This window comes from Pleurodeles waltl, chromosome 5 (genome assembly GCF_031143425.1).
Source record: "Pleurodeles waltl isolate 20211129_DDA chromosome 5, aPleWal1.hap1.20221129, whole genome shotgun sequence".
Lineage (NCBI taxonomy): Eukaryota > Metazoa > Chordata > Amphibia > Caudata > Salamandridae > Pleurodeles > Pleurodeles waltl.
Window position 1 is genome coordinate 440,700,116 of NC_090444.1, and position 16,330 is coordinate 440,716,445.

Here is a 16,330-nt window from a genome sequence, read left to right on the forward strand (position 1 = left end):
TGTAGAATTAACTGGGGAGACAGGTCCAGAGCTGCTCAAATTGTATAAGAAGGTTAGTAGCTGCTGCGAGACATTAGATAAGGTCACACTCAGATCATATAGACAGCGCCTTCATAGGGAGGGTGCTAAGTCTGGTAAATTACTAGCGTGGATCCTTAGGCGGGAGGTTGAATCTCATCAGGGACGCTGATGGTGTGCAGGTCACTAACCGGAGGGACATCTTTCGAGTGTTAGTGGAGCACTTGCGGAGCGTGTCCTGCGCTGGCGTACCGGTTTCGGATTCTGACTTAGAAGGGTTTCTGTGCTGGATGTGTTTGCCACGGCTGGAATCGGAACATATGGAGAGTCTAGATGTCGAGATAACAGGGGAGGAAGTGACGGCGGCTATGGAGGCGCTCTCGAAGGCTAAATATCTGGGGGTGGGGTGGATTCCCGATTGAGTTGTCCCAAACGTTTTCCTCTCAGCTGAGAGAGAAGTTGTTGGAGGTGTTTGAGGAGGCTCAGGGGCGGGGTATACTCCCAGAAACCATGCGTCAGGGCGTTGTCTGTCTAATGCTTAAGTCTGGCGGGGATCCTTTTGACCCTTCTTCTTATTGCCCGCTTACCATGCTGAATAGTGATATAAAGATTCTATGTAAAATACAGGCTACTCGGCTACGTGGAGTGTTTCCGGGATTGGTGCACGAAGATCAATGTGGTTTCATACCTGGACGTAGCACGACTCATAATTTACGTAGTTTAACACATGTCCTGCATGAAACTATGGGTGTTGGGGAAGACTTAGTGCTGGTGTTGTTGGACCTAGAGAAGGCGTTTGACACGGCTGAGTGGAGCTACTTACTGGCGGTGCTGCGAGGAATGGGATTTGGCCCTCATTTCTGCTCTTTGGTTCGTTTACTGTATACTGCACCCACTGCGCGTGTCCGGGTGAGCGGGGAGCTCTCTGACTCCTGGATATTCGGGAGGGGTACCAGGCAGGGATGCCCTCTCTCCCCGCTTCTTTTTGCCTTGGCTGTGGAGCCACTGACGGTTTAGCTTCATGCGGAATTGGCGCCTTGGGGCATGCAGGTGGGACAGGTCACTCACATTGTCTCTCTGTATGCTGATGATGCGTTATTATATCTACGGGAGCCGGGCGTTTCGGTGCCTCTGTTGTTGCGATTACTGGAAGAATTTGGCATTATGTCTGGGTTTCGAGTAAACAGGAGAAAGTTGCTTCTGTTTCCCTTGGGGTCCTTAAGTGATGCTCTGTTGGAGGATTTGCCTGGGGTGGAGCTCAGGTGGGAGATCGAAAGTTTTAGATACCTGGGCATCTGGGTCACTCACACAGTGGAGGCGCATTTGAAGCATAATGTTGAGCGGATGGTGACCGGGCTGGAGCGTTCTGTTTAGTTTTGGAATAGGCTGTCTCATTCGGTCATGGGGAGGGTGGCGGTAGCCAAGATGGTGTTTTTGCTGCGGTGCCTCTATCTTGTGCAGAACTCTTTATTTCCGTTAGCGGCTCTGCTATTCAAATGGCTGGACAGTTTGTTGATCTCATTGGTCTGGGCCGGGTATCGTAGTAAAGTGGCTTTGTCCACACTGCAGAGGGAGATGGTGGATGGAGGGTTGGCTATTCCGAATATCAGGCACTATTATTATGCAGCACACCTGCAACATACTGCAAAGTGGATGTCTCCGTCTGATAACTGGGAGAATCGACTTATCGGGTATAAAGGGAGGAGAGGAATTGGTGCATGTCTTGATGACAGGAGGTCGTTCGGAGGCTGCTGTCCCTTACCTGGTTAGAACAACTGCATGGATCTGGGAACAGGCAGTCAAGAAAGTGATTCGCCATGCTCCATTTGACAGGGAGTTGAAGGTCTGGGATTGAGCCCCTTTTAGGAATATGGATACTGTAATGTCAATGGCTCCTTGGAGAGCAGGAGGTTGCTTGTTAGCGGGTGATTTATATCCCAGTGGGGAGTTTATCTCCTTTCAGGAGGCGCGAGATATGTTTGGACTGGGCCCTGGGCGGCTTCTCCAGTACGTATGTGTGTGACCAGGAGGCTCAAGAAACCAGTAGATCTAGCAGGATCAAGTCCTTCTGGACTGAAACCCGAGCCCTTTCCAGAAATATCAACATCGTATCTTGAATGCCCTGAATCTCCAAGTAGGGGGAAAAGGCCCAGATTGGTGATGTGTCAGGCACTTCCCCTTATGAACAGCAGGCACTGAGAGGGCTCCAGGTGACATATGAGCACACTGGTGGAAAAGCCCAGGTCAAATAATATGGATGTGGTTGACTGCAAACAGCGCAACAATAGCTCCGGAGAGCTGACTTTCCGCACCTCGTAATCCAGGTACAGGAGTATTGATATCCATAACCTTTTCAGATGTACTGCTATGTAAGCATTTAGTCTGCCTTCTGGATCTGAAAGGTATCTGCTTAGGCTCACAATTAGGATGTGTTGCCTGAGTCTTTGGACTCAGCACCAGTAATGGCATCATGGACACAGTGTCAGTGGAGCAGGTGTCAACGTCCGGTGTTGCAATATGGGTGCCACATCTGCAGAGAAAGGCTTATGCAGGAAGGGGACAAAGGCGTCAGAAAATCTTAAAGACAGACGACCTCACAGCACCCCAACAGGTCCCATGCAGCCTGAAGGTGCTCCAGGGAGGACTGTAGCTCTCCTGAAAGCCTCATTCTGTTCAGAAAGAAAGCGGCATCTGTGCTTGGCACAAGAAAGTACTGGCAGTCCTGCAGGGCATGGAGCCCTGAAGACTGACCCTGAGGAGGATGAAGAAGAGAAGGTATCGGCACCGGCACAGAGTCTGCTAGCATGACAGCATCAGGTCAAAAGGCATTATTTTTTTTAAACTCTGGTTCCAAAGATGGCTCTGTTACAGTAGGAGAACTTCTAGGAGACCCTACCTCTCGCTATGTGTCCTCTTACTCTTGTGCTTGTGCCTCTTCCCCTGTGATCACTTTACAGCTGGGTACCCAGGAGATCTTGGGAAACGTAGGGACATGAGTCTACTCCAGTGGTCATCCCTGGCTCTGGCCATAAAGAGTTTCACTTTCATTCTCCTTTATGGTTTTGATGGTCTTGTGGTTTATGCCCTGACATGTCTCACAAGACCTCAAGCCATGACGAGATCCCAGGCACCAAATACATATGTAGTGTGGGTCAATGATAGACATCTGACCCTCAGTTTCTGCAGGGCGCAGACCCTGAAAGTTTTGGGGGAGACAATTCCAATGCACCAAAAAAATTCTGACACAAACTCAATGAAAGTGTCCAGATCCATGTCAAAAACGCTGAAAAAAGGGAACTGACATCAGGGTACTGAGTGGATGCTTTATAGCTCCAGTGATGTTATGGAAAATGTTATGGATCTTGTCAAGTGCTTGGATTATTCAAAATTTGAGGAATCTGCAGGAAGAAGTATTCATCAGAAGAGTACCAGATTATGCTCATGCTGAGTAAAGAAGTGATGGAACAAACTGCAAATCAACAGGGAGCTAAATCGAGATGGCCGCCAAGACCATGAATGATGGTCTGGCATTAGTTATATATGTTCAGCAGGGGACTAAAGTGTTTTGGTTGTTTTCTAAATACAGAGTGAGATGAGGGGCACTTGTCCAAAGCTCCAAGGATCCTCCACCAAGTTTTGTTATCCTCATTCGAGAGATGGAAAACACGTAAGCAAAAGCAGAGTGTAGTGTACATAGTGGGGTATATCAATTAAAAAACATGTCCTGAAAAAGGGTCTAAAGAATTAACAGCATGGTGGCAGAGTAAGTGGGGCCTCAAAGAGGAGTCTTTTCTCAAAGGGACGCCAACAGTACAGAGGACAGAACAGCTCATGCCTTCAGACCCTAGAAGGCAGCAAGCAGCAGCATTTTGAATGGTCTGGATGCATTTCATCAAGGTTTTAAGTTTGAAAAGAATGGAGTTGCAGTAGTCTAACCCAGCCACAGTAGCGGCTTGAACATTGGAGTTCCAGTGGTCCACAGGCATGTATAGAAGAGCTTGCTCTAAGACTCTTAGGGAATAGAAGTAGTTTTAAACAGTTTTTGAAATGTATTCTTGAAAACAAACTAGTTTGACTATGAATCCAAGATTATTTGCTGACCAAGTACAGAGGAATATATAAAACAAACTCAGTCGGTCATTAACTGCAATCCAAATGGTTTTATTGCTAAACACAAAAATTAAAATCTTAAAAGAATTAAGTCTGAGTGGGTAGCAATTCATCTAATTGGTACTGAAGACATGGAGTAATGAATCGTACCTTGGAGAGACAAAAGGTGTTCGTCCAAACCTCATAAATTGAGTCTCATCTGTACACAAGAAGTAGGTGAAGCCAAACGAACACTGAAGCAAGTGAAATTACAAAAAGATTTTAAAAAAATGTGGATCTAAGAGTGGAGTCTTGCAGTACCCTATACTGAAAACTTTTACATTCCGAATTAAAGGGGGTAAGGGCAACCGACTGGGTGCCTGAGAGAAAAGTGATAAGACAGAAAAAGGCTGGCCTCTTGCACCACTGCTAGATGCACAGCCAAGATGGAGCGGGAGACAGGAAATAAAAGGAGAGGATGAATCAAGAATAATCAAATTATAGCTCAACATCTTTCCCTTTTCAGTGCCATGAAGGATGAGGCTCTTGAGCAACACAGAAAGGGTCATCACCAAATCGTTGTGTGTCATCCAAGTTCTACAGACCTCCTCTTTCCCCACTATTTCAGCTGCCCAAAGCATTCCAGATTTTAAAGGCCTTGGCCTATTTTAGACTCAAGAAGCCTGATGGAACCTCTTCTACCTCTGGAAGCAGACCGGCAGAGAGGAGATACTCGAGTAAGCAAAACAAGTTCTTTACCCAAGCTTTAAATAAGGCAAAGAAGCTCTATCCTAGTAGTTTGCCCATGGACCACAGGTCCTTATCAGGAGGTCCATTTCACACCATTTGGAGGAAGGCCTTGAATCCACTACCACAGACTGGAATAAAATAAACAAAGACATATGGGTCCTCTCAGTGAAGGATGCTATGTAAGAAGTATTGAGTCGCCTGGCACAGTATGATGGCAACAAACGACCTGACTATTAACAGGTAGACGGGAACATAGTTTTGCCCAAGTGTCCAAAGGTGTATGCATAAAGGCCTAGAAGACTGGTGTAGCCTCAGTCGACGACGTGCTGGATTTAGAGCTGGGTAGCACAATGGGCTGTATATTCTCCTTCGGCATTGGTGTTGATGCAAAAGGAACCGTGCAGGGAGTGGTGCCAGAACTGAAGTCGGCACTGGAATAGAACCCAGTGTGGGTTCAAGAGGGACACAAGGTGCTGAGGGCAGACCCACTGGCAGAAGTCCAGCTGGAGGCCTATGTGGATCCTCTGGGACCAAAGCTGCACTACAGGGAACCATACAGAGAACCAGCGAAGTTCCAATAATGCTCAGCATGGCCTTGCTGAAGGCCTTTGCTGCCTGCAAATTCGATGATGGGCCAGGAAACTCAAGGAGCATTGAGATTAGACTCAGAATCGTCTCTGATGTACTTCGTACTGAGACCAGGAGGCATGCGGATGCCCTTGGGCCTTCTCTGGAGTCCAAGAGTGGTAGCAGAGGCCCATTTACCACTCTGACTTCTTATCCTTTTTCTTGGACCGAAGACTTTGACCACAGTGATGATCTGTGGCAGAAAACACTTTGAGAGCAGTAGGGGGAGCTTCCTTTCAACTTCAACCAGTCGTGTATAGCCTTCACATTAATCTGGACACAGTGATCTCAGGTCTTGGAATCGTGGTCCGAACCCAGGCACCAAAAGACACACTTTGTGAGAGCCCATCACAGACACCTGTTTGTGACAGACCCTACACAGTTTGAATTCTGTTGTCTTAGGGGAAGACATTTTTCTCTTACACACTCATATGAAAGTTGGTGTTGAAGACCAAGGAGAAGCTCCTGATCTGCGTCTGAAGGTGCAGAAAGAAAGGAGACGATGTCAGCAAGCCTGGGTGGCCGTTATATGCTGCTCTGCTTGTCACTACTGGAGCAAAACAACTACATAGCCAAGCTGCCTGACGCCACCTGCCAGCACCCAAGAGTTCTGCTCTGACACCTAGGAGAATATTAACAAGGGAATGAATCTGCAGATAAATGTATCCATCAGAAAGGGGCATACTTATATTCCTTTCCCCATCCCTCTTGAGTGTGCGTGGTCTTCAAAAGATCAGGGAGAGCCTGCATGTGCAGTGAACATGGTGGTCTGGCGTGCCACTCCCAGGGTTAGTACTTTGATCTACCACACCTTCTACAGATGGATTATGTCGGTCTGTAGTAGCTGAGAAACTTACTGTCAATAGAGGAAGAGTGCATTACTCCTCCCCTATAGTTGCTCTATTTGCCAATTTGGTTCCTGGGGAAGTGAACTTTCAAATCCTAGGCTTCTCCTCTGAGATCCAGAAGTTCCTCACATCTGTGAGAAATCCTTTCATCAGAATCCAGTGTGAAGCAAATGGCTGTGGTTCTGTCACTGGACAATGGAAAAGACGCCTCCAACTCACTTACCTAAAAAGTCAAATTTCACAACCCTTCGCTGAGTGAGGGTGTACATGGATAACCATAAGGAATACCCAGGAGGTAGAAATAGCATACCAGAATAGTTCTGAGGAATCCTTCTTGGCCAAAGAAGATTGTCAAGAGGTATGTGATTGGGATACTGTAATTGTTCCCTCCACCCTCCAGTCTGGCACCCTGCCAATATGCCACTTGGAAGACCAACCATTTGCAAATCAGTCTTGGTTCTACTCCAACAGGACGAGTTCAGCCTGACTGCCATGTCAGGTCCTGTTCAGCTGTGAATACAACACAACCCCCAGACCGGTTTTGATCTACTTACACCTTGTCAGTGAGGAACAGCTTGGGTCGTATGGCACACCGAGCATGGGACCCACATCTGGACGTAGCCATCGAACTTAGGCCATCCACTGCACCAAACAACCTAAAGAATTCTGTAATTATTCTCAACCACAAGTGACCGCTGGGGCTGCATGATCTTCTTCAATTAGCAGATCAATTACATGTTGAAAAAAAAAAGTCAGCTTTCGTCTGGACCAAACCAGCGATCTGCATTTTGCAGACCACCTTTTTTGCAACCTTTTCAGGCAATGATGACAACTGAGAAGGGCTAAAGGTGCAACAGCTAGATATAAGCCAATATATCATCAAACAGTGTTATATTCTGCATAGAGCCCAATCTTCAAAAAGGGTAAAAGCGCACTCCATGAGGGCTAAGACGGTGCCTCCAGAGATCTACATACAGAGAATATGTGCCACATGGCTATGCGGGCTACCCTGCAACCATTCTGCTGACACTACGTTCTAGCGGTTTCCTCCACTAGAGGTATACAATTTGGCCAGGAGGTTTGGTGAAACCACATTGCCTTGGCCTCTCTGCATTACCTCTTTTTCTCTTCTCTATCTCAATTGCTGTGGCATCTACTTAAAGGATGGACGTAGAAAAGACTTGAGATGTAAGAGTAGGATAAAGATACTTCTACTCTACTTCTGTTACTCTTAGCTTAGGTTCTTTTACACCAATCCTTCTGTCACTGGTTAGGAGTCATACACTCATTTTTAAAACTGAAGGGATCTAGCAATGGCACATATGTGCACAGGGTTGTGGGTGGTAAATATACAATATTTTCCAAGTACAGGAAATACTGGTGCACAAAGGTCTACATTTAAAGAGCTGTACAGTTCAGCCACTAGGTGGTGGGGATACCTAAAAATGTATAACCTGATATGGGGACCCAGCCTATAGACTAAGAGTAAATAAATCACCATGAAGATAACTTTATCCTTTTCACTATTTTGCTATTAGATGCTTATTTTGAATTACAAATTCATGATCCCCAAGATAAGGAAGGGACAAGGACAGCATGGTGTGCAGACCACACATCTGTTGTATTGTGATTGTCTCTCAGAGGTCGATCTTATAACTTGTGCTCTCATTTTCTCTATACTCTCATATGGCCTCCTGAGGAACTACATTTTTTGTGTTTTTTAATGAAACTGCTTGATTTCTTATATTATGTCTTGTAAATATTCAGAATTGTTCAAGGAACGTATTGAATTACCATATTTCGGAAGGTACACACACACACCATCACTACTGTCAGCATTTGGTCACGGTTCAGTAAATGATCAGAACAGGCCCTCAAAGGGTACTGTACAGCCTTCATCTTTGTGATGTTCAATAAAGTTTGTAGAATAACATCTAAAGTGATCAAATGATCAAAAGACTAGCTGGTATCTCGCTGAGATGGCACCAAAAGTGTTTTGCACATCTGCAGAGATCAGTTCTTATTCAATATGTATGTATGTATGTGTGTATATGATATTACCGTAAGCAGAAACCTAGCCAAAAGGAAGGAGAGCACTGTACAAGGTCAACATTATTTGTCATTCGTCATTTCTGATACTTAGGAAAAACTTTTTCAATTCCCTCATAGATTTGTACAAACTGATCCAAGTCTCCATTGTATTGGGCCTATGTGTGGGTACAAAAACCAAAGTACAACCCAACACTGTCATTTTGTTGCTTGCTAATTGCCTTTTTAAGGGTTCATTGGTATAGAGTTTGCTTCCTGTGCGGTAGAAGTGGGGTTATTCCCGTGTCACATTTGGACTTCCTCGTGCCAACATTTGTCATCTTCTTCCATAAGAGGGTATTTGCTCCGACATATAAAAGAGTCTAACGTCTGCTACAAAATCTTTCCTCAAAGTTATATTTTTTTGTTTTATGAAAACTGTACTAACAGAAATGATCACACATTATTCGTGCATTCAGTTCACTTGTATAGAATGACTGTGGTGCATGTTACTGAAACCTAAAGCATACGAAAGTGGCTTTTACTGAAGTTACACATACCCAAGTTCTTTGTTGTTATTGTTTTTAAACCAACAACTTGCAGTGCTCCTGCACCAAGAACTAGCTGACAGCTTCTTGAGTTAAAGTACTACAAGAAAAGAAAACAGAACGTTTAAACAGAGGTCTGTCAAGCAATAATAAATCATCACAGCAAAAAAAAAACTAATGAACGGTTATGTAATTAAAGATCAAGCTACTTACCTTCAGTAAAACCTTTTCTGGTAGATACAACATCTTCCTTACATTAGAATTCTCCCCAGGCAAATCTTGAACATTACCTCGGTGTGCCGGTAGGTGGTGCCCATGACTGCGTCAAAGTCATCTGCCCCGGATGTGACATGCACGGTACCTATACAGGTGGCATCCCAGTGTGCTGACGTCAGTTTCTTTCGTGACACATTTAGCATCCACAGAAGCGGAGCCACATCAGAATGGTTGAGACCAGTGTGATGAAGCTAAAGAGGGCCCTTCCACCGGAAGGAGTGCAGGTTGCAGAGTGGGGAGAAAGAAAGGGTTGTTAAGGAATCTGCGGTTAAAGTCTCTACCAGAAAAGACATTACCGAAGGTATGTAACTTTTTTTCTGGAATAGGCTGTTAACCACAGATTCCTTACCACAGAATAGATACCCCAGCAATAATCTCCCCAGAAGAGAGGCTACAAACAGACTTGAACCAAAAAGTTCTGCAGAACCGAGTGGACAAAATACCCATTTCTATGGACCTGACTGTCAGGACAGTTGTGCTTTCTGAATGTAGAGAGCGACACCTACACAGCCACCTGACAGATATCAAGGACAAGCACTCAATGTCTTAATGCAGTAGTTGCAGTCGTGGCTCTGATGGAGTGAGTCCTACAGTTTTCCAGAGGCCAGTTCTTCACCAATGCGTTGCAGATTTTAATGCAGAGTACAAAGCATCTTCTGCACAGCCATTTCCTTCTTTACTTCGGTGAATCAAACGAAAAAATGATTGTTCAGTCTGTGGTCCTTGTAATGATCGATATAAAAACTAAGGACACTCTTTGGATTTAAACGATGGAGCCTACCCTCATTTTTAGCAGGGTGAGTGGGGGAAAAATGTCAAACGCCTGACAGACGTGAAATGGAGTCACCACCTTAGGTAGAAAGGAGGTGTTCGATCTGGCCCTTTTTTGCAGGGTCATCCCCAATCTTTTTGCCCCCAGCCTCCTATTTTTTTTCTGACCTGTTTTGTTGGCTTAAGAACTCTGAGCACTTTACCACTGCTAACCAGTGCTAAAGTGCATATGCTCTCTGTGTAAATTGTGTTGTTGATTGGTTTATCCATGACTGGCATATTTGATTAACTGGTAAGTCCCTAGTACAGTGCACTAGAGGTGCCCAGGGCCTGTAAATGAAATGCTACTAGTGGGCCTGCAGCACTGGTTGTGCCACCCACGAGTATCCCTGTAACCATGTCTCAGACCTGCCACTGCAGTATCTGTGTGTGCAGTTTTAACCTGCCAAATCGACTTGGCCTAAACCTTCCCTTTTCTTACATATAAGAGACCCCTAAGACAGGCCAGAGGTAGCCCCATGGGCAGGGTGCAGTGTATGTTTAAGGTAGGATATATACTAATGTGTTTTGTATGTCCCGACAGTGGAATACGGCCAACTTCGTTTTTCACTGTTGCAAGGCCTATCCCTCTTATAGGTTAACATGGGGGCTGTCTTTAAACATGATTAAAGCGTAGATTCCCTTTGGGAGCGGACAGACATATAGAGTTTGGGGTCTCTGAACTCACAATTTAAAAATACATCTTTTGGTAAAGTTGGTTTTAAGTTTGTGTGTTTGAAAATGCCACTTTTAGAAAGTGGGCATTTTCTTGCTTAAATCATTCTGTGACTCTGCCTGTTTGTGGATTCCCTGTCTGGGTCAATTTGCCAGTTGGGCTGTTTGCACTTCTCTCTAGGCAGTGACACTAAAGGAGCAGGGGTGTGGCCTGCATATCCTGATGAGCCATCTGTGCTAGGAGGGAGGGCAGGAGTGGTCACTTATACCTGAAAGGGCTGTGCCTGCCCTCACACAATGCAGTCTCCAACCCCCTGGTGTGTGTCTGAGACCTGGCCTGGGCAAGGCAGGATTTCACAGACAAGAGAGACTTTCCTTTGAAGTAAGCCTACTTCAAAGGTCAAAATGGGTATAAGAAGGGCACCCAAAACCACAGACTTTAGATCACTTCTGGACATCAAGAGGGACCTCTGCTTGGATAAGAGCTGAAGAGAAGTGCTGCCCTGCCTGTGACTGTGTTTTGTGGAGCTATCCTGCAGTTGCTGCTTCTGCCTGGTGAAAGGTGACAAAGACTGGACTTTGTTTTGCATTAATGCTTGTGAAGAAATCTCCAAGGGCTTGTCCTGAGCTTGCCTCCTGTTAGTGAAGTCTCAGGGCCATCAAAGACTTCCCCTGCCAGCACCTGGACTCTCTGCTGAGACTCCTGCCCTGCCAAGTGGTGCCCTATCCAGTTCCTGAGGCCTTGACAGGTGAAGCTGGCAAACCAAGATTGAAAATCCACGCACAGACCGCCGTGCGGGGAAATTTCTGACGCAACCTCCGAGACATGACTGAAGAAACGACGTGCCGCCGGCTTCGCGGCTGAAATTGACGCTCCGTCTGCAGCGCTGCTGGAAGATCGACACACGCAGCTGGAGAAACAACGCGCCACACCACTAACGGAGGCTGGCAACATCGAAACCCACACAGCGCAGTTTTGCTGCTACCGTGCGGCAGGATTTTCGACGCAAACCTTGCTGGGCGTGGAAAAATTATGCAACGCCTGCCCGGACCCGATTGCTTGCCCAGATTGATGCATCGCTCTCCTGCAGAGAGGAAAAACGATGCACGCCGACCCGAACGCAGAAGGAGAAACGACGCATGGTCTCGCCCGTGTGTGTTATTTTGACGCTACGCAGGTACTTTTCAACACTAACAGTGTTTTTGCTATTTACAAAAGGATTCAAGACTCTTTTGCTTTTAAAATTAATAACTTGACTTGTGTATGTTGGATTTTTGTTGTTTTGGTCTTGTTTTGTTTATATTTCCTATATTTCTAAACCTGTGTGGTGTCATTTTGTAGTGTTTTCACTGAGTTACTGTGTGTGTTGGTACAAATACTTTACGCCTAGACTCTGAAGTTAAGCCTGCCTGCTCGTGCCAAGCTACCAAGGGGGAGAGCAGGCGTTAGCTGAGGGTGATTCTCCTTTACCCTGACTAGAGTGAGGGTCTTTGCTTGGACAGGGGGTAACCTGAATGCCAACCAAAGATCCCATTTCTAACTGGAGGCAAGTGTTCGAAGACCCAGTTTGTCCTGGTAGGAGGTACTAAACGCTGGGTGAACCAAGAGGGCCTGAAGCTTGCTTGCCCTCTGGGCCGATGCAATGCAAACCAAAAAGGCTGCTTCAAGAGTCAAAAGCTTTAGAGAATTATGAATGGGTTCGAATTGAGAACAAGTCAGATAGATCGAAACCAAATTTAAGTTCCGCTGGGGCATAATGAAGGGAGAAGGAAGAAACATGAGGCAAATCTTTCAAGAAATGAGTCGCAATAGGTGACCTAAATAGGGAGGGCTGATCCAGCAACCGCAGAAACTGCGATACGGCCAACAAATATCCCTTAACAGTGCCCAGACTAAGGACTTGTTGGGCCAACGATAACACAAACAGTAACTGTTTGTTGAAGTGGGACTGAACACCAAGCCACAAACGTGTCCCAAAGTCAGGAGTATAGAGATTTATTTGAAGGATGCCTCATCAAAGGCCTTGGGAGGAAGGCCAAAAACAAACACTGGGGAGTTTGGGATATCATACTCTTTGTATCCGAAGCCACTAGGATGACTTGGGCCCTTGTCAGTCCTTATCTCAATGAGGACTTGGGGCAGGAGTTTTATCAGTGAAAAGGCGTACAGGCGTCATGAATTCCACTCTAAGCAAATGAGTCTCCTATGGAGAGCTGCTTTGGAAACTCCAACAAGCAAAAGTGTTGACAATGCAGATATTAGGCAGTGGCGAATAGATGGAGCCAAGGTTCTACCCATTCAAAGAAAAGACCTTCTGCTACTTCCAGGAGTAGATGCCATTCATGATCCACTCGGTGTTAACAGTCAAGTTTGTCTGCCCTGGCATTCAGATATACCACCAGATGGTGTACGACCAGGGAAATATCCTGACATTCCAGCCATGTCCACAGGTGCAGGGCCTCATGGCACAGGGTCCACGACCCCACCCCATCCTGCTTGTTGCAGCACCACATGGCAGCTGTGTGGGCTGCTCAACTAGCCTTCCTTTGCTGGATGACAGGAAAGCTTTCAATTCGAAGTAGATGGCTCGCAACTCCAACAAGGTTATCTTGAGCTGGATCTCTGCGAGAGACCAGGGTCCTTTTTTATCCACTTCTCCCAGGTGGCCACCCCATCTCGGAAGTGAAGCACCTGTTACCACTGTCAGTTCCAGGACAGGAATGGAGAGGGGTCTGCCAGTGACCAGAATGCGGGTCAGTATCCACCACTTTAGATCTTGTGTAGTCTCCTCCGAAATATGGACGCGATGAATAGAGTCCCCATGTGCTGTGCCGACTAGGACTTCAGATCCCATTGCAGAACCTGCATGTGCCACATGGCATGCTTCACTAGCAGGATGCAAGAGACCATCAGACCCAGCAGCCTCAGAGTCAGCGTCACCAAGATCCAGGACAGATGGGTCATAGCCCAAATATCCTGGACTCTATGCACTGGAGGGTGGGCACTAAACTTAATAGCATCCAGAAAGGCTTTGACGAAAGGGAGATTTGAGAAGGAGTCAGGTGGGAATCTGGTGTGTTGACAGAGAATCCCATCGTATGTAGAAGGTTCGCCATAGTCTGGAGGTGGGTGACGACTGCTTGGGGCTAGCCTGCCTTCAGCAGCCAGTCGTTGAGCAAGGGGAAGACTGGGACCCTGACCTCTGAAGATGAACAGCAATAACCACAATCATTTAGTGAACACCTGAGGTGCACTGGTGAGGCCAAAGAGAAGAACAGCAAATTGGAAATGCTCCGAGCCCACCATGAACCGCAGGTAGTGTCAGTAGGCCATGACGGTGTGAAAGTAAGTGTCTTGCTGTACAAACGCCACCATCCAGTTTGCAGGGTCTAGTGGTGACAGGACACATGAGCATTTTGAACCTGTCTTTTTTCAGGAAGGTGTTGTGTTGGTGAAGGGCGAGAATAGAGCCAAGATCTCTGACCTTTTTCAGTGCCATAAAGTAGTGGCAGTCACAACCGCGACCTACTTCTGGTGGCACACCTTCTCAATGGCTCCTTTGGGCAAAACCTCCTGCACTTCCTAGCTTAACAAGGACATATGGTCACCTGCAGTGGCATGGGGACAGGTTGCATAAATGAGAGGGTATAACCCCGCTGAAAGATCTGAAACACTCATTTGCCTGGGGTGACATTCTCTGGTAAGAAGTACTGGATCTTGTCTTATACCGGATGGCAGTATGCCGGAGAAGACATGTTAAAGAGGTTTGGGTAGGGGGAAGGGTGTTGGAGGACTGGGCCATACAATGTCCTTGCTGAACACGAGGTCTGTGGGAACCTGTGCCATGGCCAGGAAAGAGCAGGAAGCCTGCTGGCCATGTGGGTATGATTGACAATGGCGGGTCTGAAGCCCTACCATAGCCACAGAAGGGGGCGAAAGGAGGCGTGTGGTTGACGTGGAGCAGTGGATACTACTAGGGAGTGAGCTGCAACCCTGTTCTTCTTAAAGTACTTCAGTGCTGCATCCACCTTTTCACCAAACAGGTGGGAGCCATCAAAGGGCATGTCCATGAGGTTCGCTTGGGCACATTCTGAAAAGCCTGTGCACTGCAACCAAGCATGATGCTTAAAGGACACTGTGGACCTCATCGCTCTGCCAAGGGACTCCGTACTATCCAATTGACATCAGATTGTTAATTTTGATGCATCCCTGCTGTCAAGCATGGCTTGTGAGAGAATTGCCTGAGCCTCTTTAGGGGCCATGCACAGCACCTGTGCCATCGAGTTCTGCAGGGCATAGAAACATCTGGCCAAAAAGGCAAGCTGCATTGATAAACCACAAAGTGAGGCTGGTTGGGGGAAAAATCTTCTTCTCAGTATTCTACCGCCTTTTGGATTCCCTATCTGGAAAGGGCAGTAGGGAAGACAGTTGAGTTGATTTTGGCCACTGAAGCCTGCACTACTAAACTCTTGGGGGTGGGTTCTCTGTGAGGAATGTGGTGCAGGATGGTGACGATGTGCAACCTGACGGTTGACAGGGACCCTCGAACAGGGCTTGGACCAAGCCTCTAGGAGGATATCCACAAGGGCTTCGTTAAAAGGAAGCAGGGGCTCAGTACTGGCTAAGGCACCTCACTTAAGTGATTGGGCTTAACCTCCACTGATGGGAGCTAGAGATCAATGACCTTAACCGCCTACCTCAAGATCATTGAGAATGACACACTCTTCAGTACCTGGGCCAGGTGGGGAGACTAAACTAGAGTCTGCTGAGGAGTGTAGCCCACTTGTGTCACAACGCTCCTACTACCAGTTCTCCTCCAGAAAGGATTTGGCAATTTCTTCAGTGGGATCAAAGGACCTGTATTCAATGTCCTCCTCAAATTCACCAAACGACAGAGGCACTGTGCCTGAGCCCGAATGGTTCTTTTGGCTTGAGAGGTGCCAGTATATGGGATTGATGCAGCGCTGGAAAAGTTGGAAAGGACAACAGGTTCACCCTGCTCCCAGTACGTCAGCAACTGCATCTAGGGACCAAGACCCCGGCCAGTGTAGCGGAGCCGGAATGGGGCTCAGGACCGGGGACAGAACCAAAGGGTCCAAATGGTATCGGGTAAGGGCCCACCAATGATAACCCAGGTGGGGCACCTCTCTGCTCCTTGGGGCCAGGGTAAGTAAGTTGCCCTGAGATGTGGGCCATGCCTTCATAGAATTTTTGAAGCTGGGCAGGAGTTGCTTTGGCTCCAGGAGAACTCAGGGAGGCGCAGAGAGGGAGTCAGCACCATCCCTGTGGGTGGTATAGAGGAGCGGGGCCAAAAGGCCCTCGGACAGCCCCATGCTCCTTCTGTATACTTGGAGGAGGGAGGTGAAGTTGGGCCTATGCTGCGACGACGACTTCATTTTGGAATTATCAGGCAACGACTTTGACTAAAACTGTCACGGGAACAGCTCCAGGAGTAGGTCTAAGATAGTCTGCGGGACTAGGACTGTCGCCAAGAGTGTAAACAATACAGGGTGCACTGCTGTGCTGTGAGAAGCTGCAGTGACCTCTCCTGAATTGCCTTTGGTGCATCAAAAGGTAGTCCAAAGAGGACTTGGAGCCGTGGCATGACTCAAAGCACCAATGGCAAACCAAGTGTGGGCCAATTACAGACATCTGCCTGT

The 16,330-nt window shown here is 47.0% G+C and overlaps 1 protein-coding gene across 6 annotated transcripts in view; it reads right to left on the reverse strand.

Moving 5' to 3' along the window:
• The window catches only part of VPS54 (VPS54 subunit of GARP complex), a 555,456-nt gene that overhangs the window by 127,706 nt on the left and 411,420 nt on the right, over positions 1-16,330 (reverse strand). For all 6 annotated transcript variants that reach the window (XR_011203675.1, XM_069234226.1, XM_069234229.1 and 3 more), the window contains one exon: positions 8,921-9,008. Coding sequence is in view for 5 of the 6 variants with exons in the window: in XM_069234226.1 (XP_069090327.1) it covers positions 8,921-9,008 (88 nt within the window). In the remaining variant the exon portion in view is untranslated. The remainder of the gene's footprint in view (positions 1-8,920; positions 9,009-16,330) is intronic.